Below are 15,430 nucleotides of genomic sequence, written 5' to 3'. Positions count from 1 at the left end.
TAATAATAGAAAGTGTGAGATGGACAGAGCCGGAAAAATGCCGGCTGCTTCTCCAGTACGTCAGAACCTGAGAAAACAGGCATTCAGATTTACAGAGTGAGTGACTGACTGAGTGAAAACAATGCAAGAACCAGAAATACTTCAAATGCTTTCGGAGCTTTGAAGCTCCAAGAGCTGGTTAGCTTGTAGGATGTTTGCACAGGTACGACTGATTCATATTGTGCCTGAGTACGGTTTGACACCCCCCCTCCCCAAACCGGTCAGCTTACTTATATCAACATTACGCAACATCTGTTCTGACCCCTTGCACATGCAAATTCTCTCAAATTATTCCCAAACAAATCTCAGAACTTTCACGTGTAGAGAAAGCCTTTCACCGCCACGTTGGAAGAAGACTGCCATGCAGTAATTACGAGTGGCGATTGAGAAGTTTTGAGCATGACTCAGAAAAAGTAGTGTGTTGGTTCTCCATCTTTTGCATTCTGAGAAACCAACATTTTTCAAGAATGTGTGAAGTTTAGACACACAGCGTGCAATGTTGGGAAATACTGGATTCTCGGAATGTAAAAGATGGAGAACCACAACCAACCTTTTTCTGGGTCAGGCTCAAAACCTCTCAGTTGTCTCTCATACTTCACGTCCTCCATGGCGGTCGACTTCTTATTATTATTCACTGAGTAACTTGGTTGCAACATTAACCAGCTGCAGCACCAGAAACGGGTTGAGCTTCAAGAAGCCGATAATGATCCTGTATTGCCTATTTTTAATTTTTAAACCAACCGAGCAGTTGACCACTCAAACACATCGCTCACCCCATCACACAAACATCATTACCACCTTGACTCCATGCCCGATGTCATCCAGCACGCCGTAGTCGATGGGCTTCCTGATGTAGCGCACTGGCCTCTCGGGATTGGCCGGAGCGATGATCTTATGCGAGCGGGTCGTGTTCTTATTTGTGGTCAGGATGCCGATCTCTCGCCTCGCCACTTTTTCCTTGTGAATGTTGACAGTCTGAGAGAAGGGAGACAACAAATGAGAGAAAATTTGAAAACAAAGTCCCACTGGTGCTGTGCTCGGCTTCCATCTGTCAGGTACCTTCTGCCAAACTGTTGCTGAAATTTCACATCTTCTTTTTAAGAAATTCCTCCTCTGTGCCACTCCATCATGAAGCTGATACAAAATTCTAAACTTGCACTGTGCACAATTTCTCCAGTCGCAGCCACAGAAGCTTATATGTTCTTCAGGGTTGTCTGGGTGTCTTGGTGGCTTTCCTCACTTGACTAACTCTTGCACGGTCCCTTAGTTTTTGAGAACTGTCTGCTCAACATAGATTTACTATTGGGAACCATACTGGTTGGACTTCTTCATAATTGGTGTAAAGAAATTCCACAACATAATCAGTGACTTGGAAATGTTCATGTATCCATCCCCTGACTTGTCTAAAGAAAACTGTTTCGAGAAGTGATGATTTACTGTAAATTCATCAAAGGGTACCAATAACTGTGTCCAGCATACATTTTATGTCAGGATTTTGTTTTGTTCTTGTTGCCAAATAACTGTGGACATTTAAAAAAATGTGATTAAACAAAACTGCTTTGCTTGCATTTATTTCTGATCATATTTTAAAATGTGTACATAAAATATATGGGTGCCAACAACTGCGTCCACGTGTGTACAAATTTCCTGAGAAAACTGAACAAAATTCAAGCAACATGGACAAGAAACTGCAAAGTAATGATCCGATTGAAGGGAACACCAGAGGAAGCAAAGGTGATTGTGATAAGAGAACTAAAAGAACTTGAACAATATAAATGAGAACATGCTCAGTATTCAGGGAGTATCACTGACAAGAATTCTGTGTTTGATAGAGCGTGATACTTGCACTAAAACATGGTCACTTATGCTAGCATAGTAGAGGATTTAGATGACAAGATATACAACACAGATAGGGATACAGATCACAATTTATCAATACTTGAAAGTAACAACTGTGATTATTATACTGAGAAGCAGTTTATGAATAAGATAATGATGAAGGGTAACCTATCAATTATACACTTTAATAGCAGAATTTTAAATTGTAATTTATCTAAAAAAGAAGATTACTTAAAACAGTTTAAAGACAATTTTACTATAATTGCTGTGTCTGAAACCTGGATAAAGAATGATGAGTTAGATGAATTCCAGATCGAAGGATATGATTTATATAATGTAAATAGAAAAAATAAATGACGTGGGGGGGTAGCTTTGTATATCAACTCATCCTTGAGGTGCAAAGTTGTTAGCAATATGACATCAGTGGTTGATAATATAATGAGAATTATAACTGTGGAAATAGTAAATGAGAAATCAAAAAATGTACTTGTGAGCTGTGTCTATAGAGCACCAGAAACTAATGTAGAGTCATTCACTGACATTATAACAGAACTGTTTGACCAAAACCAAGCCAAAGAAGTGTTTTTGTGTGGTGATTTCAACATCGATATGGATAATCCTAGTGGACTTCACTCTTTTGATGTTTTTACTGATACAATGTTTAGTTTGGGTCTATTTCCAATGATATCAAAACCAACAAGAATCACATCTCAGAGTGACACTATAATTGACAATATATTTACTAATATAATCATTGAAAAAGTAGTGAGCGGAATCTTAATAACGGATGTGAGTGATCACTTACCTGTGTTTGCTATATATGAAAAAAATTGCTATAATATTAAGGAAACCAACAATTAAAGAATAGTCAGAAACAGATCCAAAAAAAGCACTGGTACTAAAGGAAGACCTTAAAAACCAGAATTGGGATGGAATATTTGTAAATGATGTCAATGAAGCATATGATGCACTTATGAAAATTTTCACAATGTTGTATCATAAAAACTGTAAACTGATGAATTTTGCCAGGAGGGATGCTGTTGACAAACCATGGATGACCAAAGGGTTAAGAAATGCCTGCAAAAAGAAAAATAATTTATATAAATGTTACTTAAAATCAAGGTCACGAGATGATGAGGTTAGATATAAGAGGTATAAAAATAAACTAGTAGAGATAATAAAAAAGCACAAAAAGGAATATTATGGTAAATTACTTGATAAAAATAGGAGCTACATGGAGAGTAATTAATAATGTAATAAAAAAATCACAAAGAGAAACCAATGATTCCAAATTATTTTGTGAAAGAAAATGTATGCATACAAGATAAGACAAAAACAGTGAATAGTTTTAATGATTTTTTTGTAAGGGTGGGCCCAAATTTAGCGGCTAATATTCCAAAAACAAAGGGTGATACTGTAGTTGGAAGTCTAATCATGGACAATGTGAACAGCATCTTTCTTGGCAAGGTTGAAAAGGAAGAAATACTGAACATTGTAGGAGGTTGTGTAGGCAAGAGATCAACAGATTGTCATGATCTAGGCATGTTTCTAATTAAGAACATTATTGAATCAGTCATTGTACGATTTACTTATATTTGTAATCTGTCATTTTCAACGGGAACTTTTCCTGATAGCATGAAAACAGCTAAGGTAATTCCACTATATAAAAGTGGGGATAAACATGTCTTTTCTAATTACAGACCAGTTTCCTTGCTTCCACAATTTTCCAAGATATTAGAGAAATTATTTGTAAATCGACTGGATAAGTTCCTTGATAAATATAACATTCTAAGTAATAGTATGGTTTTTGAACTAGTCACTCTACAGTCATGGCAATTATGGAACTAACTGAATAGACAATAGACAATAAGGATTTTTTTGTGAGCATTTTTGTGGACTTACTATACTAGACCATACTATACTTCTTCAAAAATTAAACAAATATGGAATCAGAGGGGTTGCTCATAAATGGGTATCAAGCTAAACGCAACACTTTTGGTTTTGCTCCCATTTTGTATGAGATGAACTCAAAGATCTAAAACTTTTTCCACATACACAATATCACCATTTCCCTCAAATATTGTTCACAAACCAGTCTAAATCTGTGATAGTGAGCACTTCTCCTTTGCTGAGATAATCCATCCCACCTCACAGGTGTGCCATACCAAGATGCTGATTAGACACCATGATTAGTGCACAGGTGTGCCTTAGACTGCCCACAATAAAAGGCCACTCTGGAAGTTGCAGTTTTGTTTTATTGGGGGGGGGATACCAGTCAGTATCTGGTGTGACCACCATTTGCCTCATGCAGTGCAACACATCTCCTTCGCATCATCCATGAAGAGAACACCTCTCCAACGTGCCAAATGCCAGCGAATGTGAGCATTTGCCCACTCAAGTTGGTTACGACGACAAACTGGAGTCAGGTCAAGACCCCGATGAGGACGACGAGCATGCAGATGAGCTTCCCTGAGACGGTTTCTGACAGTTTGTGCAGAAATTCTTTGGTTATGCAAACCAATTGTTCCAGCAGCTGTCCGAGTGGCTGGTCTCAGACGATCTTGGAGGTGAACATGCTGGATGTGGAGGTCCTGGGCTGGTGTGGTTACACGTGGTCTGCGGTTGTGAGGCTGGTTGGATGTACTGCCAAATTCTCTGAAACGACTTTGGAGACGGCTTATGGTAGAGACATGAACATTCAATACACGAGCAACAGCTCTGGTTGACATTCCTGCAGTCAGCATGCCAATTGCACGCTCCCTCAAATCTTGCGACATCTGTGGCATTGTGCTGTGTGATAAAACTGCACCTTTCAGAGTGGCCTTTTATTGTGGGCAGTCTAAGGCACACCTGTGCACTAATCATGGTGTCTAATCAGCATCTTGATATGGCACACCTGTGAGGTGGGATGGATTATCTCAGCAAAGGAGAAGTGCTCACTATCACAGATTTAGACTGGTTTGTGAACAATATTTGAGAGAAATGGTGATATTGTGTATGTGGAAAAAGTTTTAGATCTTTGAGTTCATCTCATACAAAATGGGAGCAAAACCAAAAGTGTTGCGTTGATATTTTTGTTGAGTGTAGTTTGTACAGGTAAACGATGTAAGGTCTGTATTATTAAGTGTTACCTGTGGGGTACCTCAGGGGTCGAATCCTTGGACCAAAACTTTTTACACTGTATGTCAATGACATTGTTAATGTATCTAAGATGTTACATTGTATTCTGTTTGCTGACGATACCACATTTTTCTATTCTGGTAAAAATTTACGTGTTGCGAGTAGTCAAAAAAGAATTCATGGGAATAAAAACTTGGCATGACATTAATAAATTATCGCTCAACTTTGACAAAACTAATTTCATGATATTTAGTTTAGATGGTGTAGAAATTAAAAGAGTGATGGAAACAAAATTTCTGGGTGTCATGATTGATGAGAACTTGAGTTGGAAACCACATATTAACTATACAAAGAATAAATTATTAAAAATGATTGCTCTACTACACAAAGTAAAAGAGATGTTAGATGAGAAAGGACTATATATATTATACTGTTCTATGATTGTTCCACATCTGTCCTACTGTATTGAAATATGGGGAAATGCCTGCAAAACATTCACACATTCACTTTTCATTTTACAGAAAAGAGCAATAAGGATAATTAGATAATTAGTCGGAGGCATAATAGAGAACACACAAGTCCAATATTCCTGCAGTTACATTTGTTGAAATTTCATGACCTGGTTGATTACACTATTCTACAGACAATGTTTAAGGCTCAGAAAAAAATACTACTAACTAACATCCAGAACGAATTTGAAAAAAAGAGAAAGCCAGTACAACTTAAAAGGAACAGAGATATTTAACAAACCAAGATTCAGAACCAAATTGAAGGAACATTGCATTTCTATCAACGGAGTCAGTTTATGGAATAATCTGAACAAGGAAATTAAAGAAGTTAAATCAAGCAATATATTTAAAAAGGCAGTTAAAATTAATATGATTATATTAATTAATATGATTATATGATTATATTAATTAATATGATTATATAATATGATTGAATATGTATACTTTTACTGTATATTTTTCTTTTCCTTTTTTAGACATTCTGATTGTAACGTTAATAATGTGATTATTATTTAATTTGTAAATTAATCTTCTGTAAAAAGGGGTAGATAATATAAGTTCTATAATATAAGTATATATAATATAATATAAGATAATATAAGTATAAATAAGATAATATAAATTCGCTTCTTTCTACCCCCTTTCATTCAGGAGTATTGTTACATTTGTTATGTTTTCTTTTGGAATGATTTTTGGTTGTGTAGTTGGAACTGAATGAAATAAATAAAATAAATAAAAATAAATAAACAAATGTATAAAACTAACAAAATAAAAAGCAGGAGATTCCTTGTAATTCATAATTCTACTCACAACACCTCATAATGACAACATAAAAATAGTTTCTTTTAAATTTTTGCAAATGTATTAAAAATAAAAAAAATAAAGGAATCACATGTACGTAAGTATTCACACCCTTTGCTCAAGTCTTGATATGATGCCACAAGCTTGGCAACATATTCCTGACAATGCTTCATGGCAAAGGCTTTATGATGAAGGCTGTGAATATTTATGTACATGTGATTTGTAAGTTTTTAATTTTTAATAAATTTGCAAAAAAATTCATATGGTCATTAAAGGACAAGTTGGGACATGCCTATCTCGGCTTTCAATGCTTACCAGCCCAGTGAGTATAAGAGAAATTGTGGCGAGCTGGGCATGTCCCAACTTGTCCCCTGGCACTCCGAAACGGAGGTGTTCCTTTGTCTCGCTCGATCAGCGAATCGGTCCTGACGCGCGAAGCCTCCGCGCGGCTTTCCATGACAAAATCTCTTGTTAAAAGTGAAATCTGCCGGAAAATGGCTGATGTCCAGCTCTTGTGATAACCAGAGAAATTGCTCACAATGGTCCCAGCTCCACACAGCCATCCGTTTAGAAATGATGTGGTGTTTTCTGCCTCTCAATGGCGGCTCGGAGCGCGGCGCGCCGTGCGCCATTGTGGGGCGTCCTTAAAGCTGTATTAACACTCCTTATTCTCTGTGAAGCCCGTAAAATTTTCACCGAAAGCCAGATAAATTTTTCGAATGGTTTCCAGCTGCTTGTCTCTAACAGTTTCTGAAAAAATTCTGATGGAAAAAAAGCCCAAATCATTCCGCCATTTCCTGACAATGAAAATCCGACGAGGGGGCTGGACCACTCCTCCCACAAGGCGTGCTCACAGGCGAATGACGCAACCGACAGGCGTGGAAAAACTCACGCATGCGCACGAAGGTTCAAGCTTGGCTGATGTAAAAACATATGAATCAAATCCATTTGATTTGGCTCATGACCGAAAGAACGAGATCACGAGTACAAGCGGCCGAGATGAGTTTCCTCCGCAGGGTGACTGGGCGCTCCCTTAGAGATAGGGTGAGGAGCTCGGTCACTCGGGAGGAGCTCGGAGTCGAGCCGCTGCTCCTCCATGTCAAAAGGAACCAGCTGAAGTGGCTCGGGCATTTTTTCAGGATGACCCCTGGACGCCTCACTCACACTCATCACTCATCTTCATCTCACACCAACCTGTGAAATGTGGTTAACGGAACTCTCCATTCGCCGGAGTTGTGAGGCCTGGATGTCTAACATCTGCAGCACATTGTTGGCCAGCGTGTTGATGAGGTAGGCGACGCTGGCTAGTGACTGAGTGGTGTAGTTTTTGGTTTCCTCCAGGGCCTGCTCCTTATCTTCTGACTGTGAGGAGAGACAAGAGCCATTGAAGTCCAGAAATTGGCGCACAAACACACACACAACAAATCAGAGGGAATACAGCAAAAGACTGAAAATCCAAATTTTCCAAACAGTTCCATCAGTCCAATCACATGGGCTTGTTTTTCACATCTAAAATGGCTTTTTAATATTACAAACTGATCTAAGATATGAACCTAAAGTGCACTGATGACTGTAAAAAAAAAGACAACTCGTCTTTACTTACTTTTTAAATTGTTTAAAATATGAATAGACTTGGTTTAAGTACAATTAATCTGCTTAAAAACATGTCATTTTTTAATAATTTCTTATGACTATATTAATTTTTAACAGTTCTAGGCTAATGTAATCAACGATCAGTTAAATATTACAGTTTTTGCCAACTGCTTACAGCCAAAAAGTAAATGCTTAGAGTAAAACTTCAAATCCAAAATTTCGTGTAACAACAGCCAAAACACAATGTGTCAATACCTTAAACACATTTTTTGCTTTGCACTTTGCTTGCAGTTCTTCAACACAGGTGTTGCAGAACATCACACACAGTTTCCTACAGTAGACACTAGGGATGGGTATCGATAAGATTTTATCGATATCGATACCATTATCGATTCCGCTTATCGATCCCATTCCTTATCGATACCTCGTGAAGTTTTTGTGTACTAAAAGTAGGCTTTACAGGTTTTCTATGTCAGAAGGTAAAAGAGCTTTTTGTTATCATGCACCCGCTCTGTGGAACCGTGAGGCAGTCAGAGTCCGTGGACATTTTTAAGTCAAAGTCAAAGCCTATTTTTATTCTCTTTCTTATGAATAGTTTTTATTTTTTATCTGTTTTATTCTTTTACTTCTGTTTTTAATTATGTATTTGAATTTTTATTTATTTTTTATGTGAGGTGCCTTGAGACGGCTTTTGTTGTGATTTGGCGCTTTATAAGCCAATTAAATTGAAATTGAATTTAAATTGAACAACATTTTATCGATTCTTAAAGTAAATAAATATGAAATTGGTCACTGGATCCTTAAAAATTGGACATAATAAACTCTACATGGTGGAGCCTTGATCTCTGGACATAAATAGAAATAAACAAAATCTGTAGTTATTGTCAAAAGCATTTCCGTTCAGACATTATAGGCAATAAGATATTTAATGTTCAAACTGATAAACTTTATTGTTTTTGTGCAAGTATTTGCTCATTTTGAAATGGGTGCCTGCAACATGTTTCAAAAAAGCTGGGACAGTGGTATGTTTACCACTGTGTTACATCACCTTTCCTTCCAGCAACACTCAATAAGCGTTTTGGAACTGAGGACACTAATTGTTGAAGCTTTGGAGGTGGAATTCTTTCCTATTCTTGCTTGATGTACAACTTCAGTTGTTCAACAGTCCGAGGTCTCCGTTGTTGTATTTTACACTTCATAATGCGCCACACATTTTCAATGGGCGACAGGTCTGGACTGCAGGCAGGCCAGTCTAGTACCCGCACTCTTTTACTACAAAGCCACGCTGTTGTAACACGTGCAGAATGTGGCTTGACATTGTCTTGCTGAAATAAGCAGGGACGTCCCTGAAAAAGACACTGCTTGGATGGCAGCATGTGTTGCTCCAAAACCTGGATGTACCTTTCAGCATTGATGGTGCCATCACAGATGTGTAAGTTGCCCATGCCATGGGCACTAACACACCTCCATACCATCACAGATGCTGGCTTTTGAACTTTGAGCTGGTAACAATCTGGATGGTCTTTTTCCTCTTTTGTCCGGAGGACATGACATCCATGATTTCCAAAAACAATTTGAAATGTGGACTCATCAGACCACAGCACACTTTTCCACTTTGCATCTGTCCGTTTCAAATGAGCTTGGGCCCAGAGAAGGCGGTGGCATTTCTGGATGTTGTTGTTTGGCTTTCACTTTGCATGGTAGTGTTTTAACTTGCACTTGTAGATGTAGCGACGAACTATGTTAACTGACTGGTTTTCTGAAGTGTTCCCGAGCCCACGCGGTAACACAATGTCAGTTTTTAATGCAGTGCCGCCTGTTGGGAAAGTGTCAGTACACGGACCCACAACAGGGGGCGCAAATGAACGGACAATGACGAAAGTCAAATAACAAGGCTTTACTGTTGTGAACACGCACAACAAATACAACAAATCACAATTTCGGTCTCAAGTTAAATTCCAACGGTGTCGTGTGGGCAGGCTCGACGATAGGAGACGTCTGTCCAAGACGAACCGGAACCACCCGATTTCCTCTGCCACCGAACCCCGGGAATACTGGAACCGCCAAGTCCCGAACTCCCAGGTGGTCTCTGCCTCCGCTCGTCGGATCCGGTACTGCTGGCGAGGAACAGACACAGTCAGACGTGGGTGCGGCTGCACCCAACAACACGTGGGGTGGAAAACACCACCTCCACCTCTAATCAGAAAACCACACTGTCTAGTAACTAGGATACTTATCAAATACGTTCCTTTCACAAATGATGAAGGGCTGGCTGAGTTCGTTACCTCCTTGGTAGAGCGATATCTCGGCAAATGAGGTGGAGATGCCGTCCTGCTGATATACCTCCTCAGTGATTGGGATCAGCTGTCTCCAGTGATAGATGACAGCTGTCATCCTGGCTGTTCCCGTAAGGCGGCAGCGCCCTCCGGTGCCTGGAGCCCGCACTCCAGGCAGGGCGCCCTCTAGTGGTGGTGGGCCAGCAGTACCTCCTCTTCAGCGGCCCACACAACAGGACCCCCCCCTCAACGGGCGCCTCCTGGCGCACGACCGGGTTTGTCAGGGTGGCGACGGTAGAAGTCGGCCAGGAGGGCCGGGTCCAGGATGAAGCCCTTCTTCACCCAGGAGCGTTCTTCGGGGCCGTACCCTTCCCAGTCCACCAGATACTGAAAACCCCGGCCCATCCGTCGGACGTCGAGGAGCCGGTGTACGGTCCAAGCCGGCCCTCCGTCGATGATCCGGGCAGGAGGTGGCGCCGGACCCGGAGTGCAGAGGGGTGAGGTGTGATGGGGTTTAATCCTGGAAACGTGGAATACTGGATGAATCCGCAGTGAGGCCGGAAGCTGGAGCCTCACTGCGGCGGGATTGATGACCTTGAGTATTTTGTATGGGCCGATGTATCGTTCTTGCAGTTTTGGGGAGTCCACTTGAAGGGGAATGTCCTTGGTGGACAACCACACTTCCTGCCCAGGACGATACGTGGGAGCCGGGGCCCGCCGCCGGTCTGCATGGTTCTTCGCCCTCGTCCGAGCCCTCAACAAAGCAGAATGGGCGGCACGCCACACCCGACGGCACTTCCGTAGGTGGGCCTGGACCGAGGACACACCGACCTCCCCCTCAACCACCGGAAACAACGGGGGTTGATACCCCAAGCACACCTCGAAAGGGGAGAGGCCGGTGGCTGATGACACTTGGCTGTTGTGGGCGTACTCGATCCAGGCCAGGTGGGTATTCCAGGCCGTCGGGTGCGCGGCTGTCACACAGCGTAGGGTCTGCTCCATCTCCTGGTTGGCCCGTTCTGCTTGTCCGTTGGTCTGGGGGTGATACCCAGACGAGAGACTGACCGTGGCCCCCAGTTCCCGGCAAAAGCTCCTCCAAACATGCGAGGAGAACTGGGGACCGCGATCAGAGACGATGTCTGATGGTATCCCATGCAGACGGACGACGTGGTGGACTAGGAGGTCCGCTGTCTCCTGGGCCGTTGGTAGCTTCGGGAGGGCCACGAAGTGGGCCGCCTTGGAGAATCGGTCCACTATCGTGAGGATGACAGTGTTTCCCTGGGACGGCGGAAGACCCGTGACAAAATCCAGGCCGATGTGAGACCAGGGGCGATGAGGCACGGGCAGCGGCTGCAGCAACCCCGATGTCTTGCGGTGGTCGGCCTTGCCCCTGGTGCAGGTGGTACAGGCCTGGATGTAACCCCGGATGTCAGCCTCCAGGGACGCCCACCAGAAGCGCTGCCGGACGACTGCCACGGTTCTTCGCACCCCAGGATGACAGGAGAGCTTAGAACCGTGACAGAAGTCCAAAACTGCAGCCCTGGCTTCTGGTGGGACGTAAAGTTTGTTCTTCGGTCCGGTTCCGGGGTCCGGGTCTCGTGTCAGGGCATCCCGGACGGTCTTCTCCACGTCCCAGGTGAGGGCGGCCATGATAGCGGACTCCGGGATGATGGGATCCGGGGGATCCGGGGGATCCGACGGCTCCATTTTGACCTCTTCTTCATGTACCCGGGACAAAGCATCCGATCTTTGATTTTTGGTCCCGGGACAGGTGGTGATCCGGAAGTCAAAACGGCCGAAGAACAGTGACCAGCGGGCTTGCCTGGGATTCAGCCGCTTGGCGGTCCTGATATACTCCAGGTTCCGGTGGTCAGTGAAAACCGTGAATGGCACGGACGTTACCTCCAACAGATGTCTCCACTCCTCAAGAGCCTCTTTCACCGCAAGGAGCTCTCGATTGCCGACGTCATAGTTCCGTTCGGCTGGGGTCAACCTGCGGGAAAAATAGGCACACGGGTGAAGGACCTTATCGGTCTTCCCGCTTTGGGACAGCACGGCTCCTATCCCTGAGTCCGAGGCGTCCACTTCAACCACTAACTGGCGACTAGGATCGGGCTGCACCAGAACAGGTGCAGACGAGAAGCGCCGTTTCAACTCCTTGAATGCTGCATCGCACCGATCCGACCAGGTGAAGGGGACTTTTGGTGAGGTCAGGGCTGTCAGGGGGCTAGCTACCTGACTGTAGCCCTTAATGAACCTCCTGTAGAAATTAGCAAAGCCTAGGAACTGTTGCAACTTCCTACGGCTTGTGGGTTGGGGCCAGTCTCTCACCGCCGCAACCTTGGCCGGATCAGGAGCGACGGAGTTGGAGGAGATGATGAACCCCAGGAAGGACAAAGAGGTGCGGTGGAACTCACACTTCTCGCCCTTCACAAACAGCCGGTTCTCCAACAACCGCTGCAGGACCTGACGTACATGCCGGACATGAGTCTCAGGATCCGGAGAAAAGATGAGTATATCGTCTAGATATACGAAGACGAACTGGTGCAGGAAATCCCGCAAGACATCATTAACTAATGCTTGGAACGTCGCGGGGGCGTTTGTGAGGCCGAACGGCATGACCAGGTACTCAAAGTGACCTAAGGGGGTGTTGAATGCCGTTTTCCACTCGTCTCCCTTCCGGATCCGAACCAGATGATACGCGTTTCTAAGATCGAGCTTGGTGAAAATTTGGGCTCCATGCAGGGGTGTGAACACCGAATCCAACAGGGGCAACGGGTATCGGTTGCGAACCATGATCTCGTTCAGCCCCCTATAATCAATGCATGGACGGAGTCCGCCGTCTTTTTTGCCCACAAAAAAGAAATCTGCGCCCATCGGGGAGGTGGAATTCCGGATCAACCCGGCAGCTAATGAGTCCCGGATGTAGGTCTCCATTGATTCGCGCTCAGGCCGGGAGAGGTTGTACAGCCTACTGGACGGAAACTCACTGCCCGGAACCAAATCAATGGCACAATCATACGGACGGTGGGGGGGAAGTGTGAGCGCCAGATCCTTGCTGAACACGTCGACAAGGTCGTGGTACTCCACCGGCACCGTCCCCAGATTGGGCGGGACTCTGACCTCCTCCTTAGCTTGGGAGCCGGGAGGAACCGAGGAACCTAAACACACCCGATGGCAGGTCTCGCTCCACTGAACCACTACCCCGGACGGCCAATCAATCCGGGGATTGTGCTTCAACATCCAGGGAAATCCTAAAACCACACGGGAGGTGGCCTGAGTCACAAAAAACTCGATCACCTCTCGGTGATTTCCCGACACCATCAGAGTTACAGGTGGTGTCTTATGCGTGATCGGAGGGAGTAGGGAGCCATCTAGTGCCCGAACCTGCACAGGCGAGGTAAGCGCCACCAGAGGGAGCCCTATCTCCCTAGCCCATCTGCTGTCCAGCAGATTCCCCTCAGAGCCCGTGTCCACCAGTGCTGGGGCCTTCAGGGTTACATCCTCATAAAGGATTGTAACTGGGAGTCGTGTGGCAATGTGGGTGTGTCCCACGTGAATGTCTCGGCCCACCCCTAGCCCAGTTTCTAGGGGCGGGCGTTGGAGTTTAACCGCTCGGGGCAGTCTCTCATATGGTGCTCTATTGCACCACAAACAAAACAAGCTCCGTGGGCCCGTCTCCTCTGTGCATCTGGTGCCCTAAATGTTGCCCTACTCGTGTCCATAGCTTCGTCAGCAGGGGGAGCTGTGGCCCCACGGAGCGCAGGGGCCGTGGAGCGTGGGGAAGGCGGAGCGCGGTCGGAACCGGAAGGGAGAGGGACGGCGCGTGCCCGGCCACGCCCTTCGTCTCGTTCCTGCCGACGTTCTTCTAACCGGTTGTCTAACCGTATGACGAGATCGATGAGCCCATCTAAATCCTGCGGTTCGTCCTTAGCCACCAGGTGCTCCTTGAGAACCAAAGACAGTCCGTTTACAAAGGCGGCGCGGAGGGCAGTGCTATTCCAGCCGGACCTCGCAGCCGCAATGCGGAAGTCGACTGCATAGGCAGCTGCGCTCCGACGCCCCGTCTCATTGACAGTAGCACGGTTGAAGCGGTCTCGCCCCTATTAGGGTGATCGAACACGGTTCTGAGCACCCTTACAAACCCATCGTATGTCAGAAGGAGCCGTGAATTCTGCTCCCAGAGCGCTGTAGCCCAAGCGCGTGCCTCACCGCTAAGCAGGTTTATTACATAAGCTACTTTACTAGCATCGGTCGCGTACATGACGGGACGCTGTGCGAAGACGAGCGAGCACTGCATCAGAAAATCCGCGCACGTCTCCACACAGCCTCCGTACGGCTCTGGGGGGCTTATGTATGCTTCCGGGGAAGGTGGGAGAGGTCGTTGAACAACCAGTGGAACGTCTATGTTACGCACAGGGTCTACGGGAGGGAGAGCCGCAGCGGCGCCCGGAGGGCGCGCTTCCACCTGCGCGGCGAGAGCCTCCACCCTGCGGTTCAGGAGGACGTTCTGCTCGGTCATCAAATCTAACTGAGTCGTGAAAGCGGTGAGGATCCACTGCAACTCACCGATTACCCCTCCTGCGGACGCCTGCGCGTCCTGTTCTTCCATTGGCCGTTCAACAGCCGGTTGACGCCCCTCGGGATCCATGACGTTGGCCGAGATATCCTGTTGGGAAAGTGTCAGTACACGGACCCACAACAGGGGGCGCAAATGAACGGACAATGAAGAAAGTCAAATAACAAGGCTTTACTGTTTTGAACACGCACAACAAATACAACAAATCACAATTTCGGTCTCAAGTTAAATTCCAACGGTGTCGTGTGGGCAGGCTCGACGATAGGAGACGTCTGTCCAAGACGAACCGAAACCACCCGATTTCCTCTGCCACCGAACCCCGGGAATACTGGAACCGCCAAGTCCCGAACTCCCAGGTGGTCTCTGCCTCCGCTCGTCGGATCCGGTACTGCTGGCGAGGAACAGACACAGTCAGACGTGGGTGCGGCTGCACCCAACAACACGTGGGGTGGAAAACACCACCTCCACCTCTAATCAGAAAACAACACTGTCTAGTAACTAGGATACTTATCAAATACGTTCCTTTCACAAATGATGAAGGGCTGGCTGAGTTCGTTACCTCCTTGGTAGAGCGATATCTCGGCAAATGAGGTGGAGATGCCGTCCTGCTGATATACCTCCTCAGTGATTGGGATCAGCTGTCTCCAGTGATAGATGACAGCTGTCATCCTGGC

At 45.2% G+C, this 15,430-nt stretch overlaps 1 protein-coding gene across 4 annotated transcripts in view; it reads right to left on the bottom strand.

Moving 5' to 3' along the window:
- LOC117525102 (abl interactor 2-like) overlaps positions 1-15,430 on the bottom strand; it is an 82,047-nt gene that overhangs the window by 43,658 nt on the left and 22,959 nt on the right. For all 4 annotated transcript variants that reach the window (XM_034186938.1, XM_034186940.1, XM_034186939.1 and 1 more), the window contains exons 2-3: positions 7,503-7,670; positions 838-1,014 (exon numbers count right to left, since the gene is read on the bottom strand). In XM_034186938.1, coding sequence (XP_034042829.1) covers positions 838-1,014; positions 7,503-7,670 — 345 coding nt within the window. The remainder of the gene's footprint in view (positions 1-837; positions 1,015-7,502; positions 7,671-15,430) is intronic.

Source organism: Thalassophryne amazonica, chromosome 14, assembly GCF_902500255.1.
Source record: "Thalassophryne amazonica chromosome 14, fThaAma1.1, whole genome shotgun sequence".
In the NCBI taxonomy this organism is placed as follows: Eukaryota; Metazoa; Chordata; class Actinopteri; order Batrachoidiformes; family Batrachoididae; genus Thalassophryne; species Thalassophryne amazonica.
Note: the sequence above shows the minus strand (reverse complement) of the source record. Positions and strands in the feature narration are given on the sequence as shown.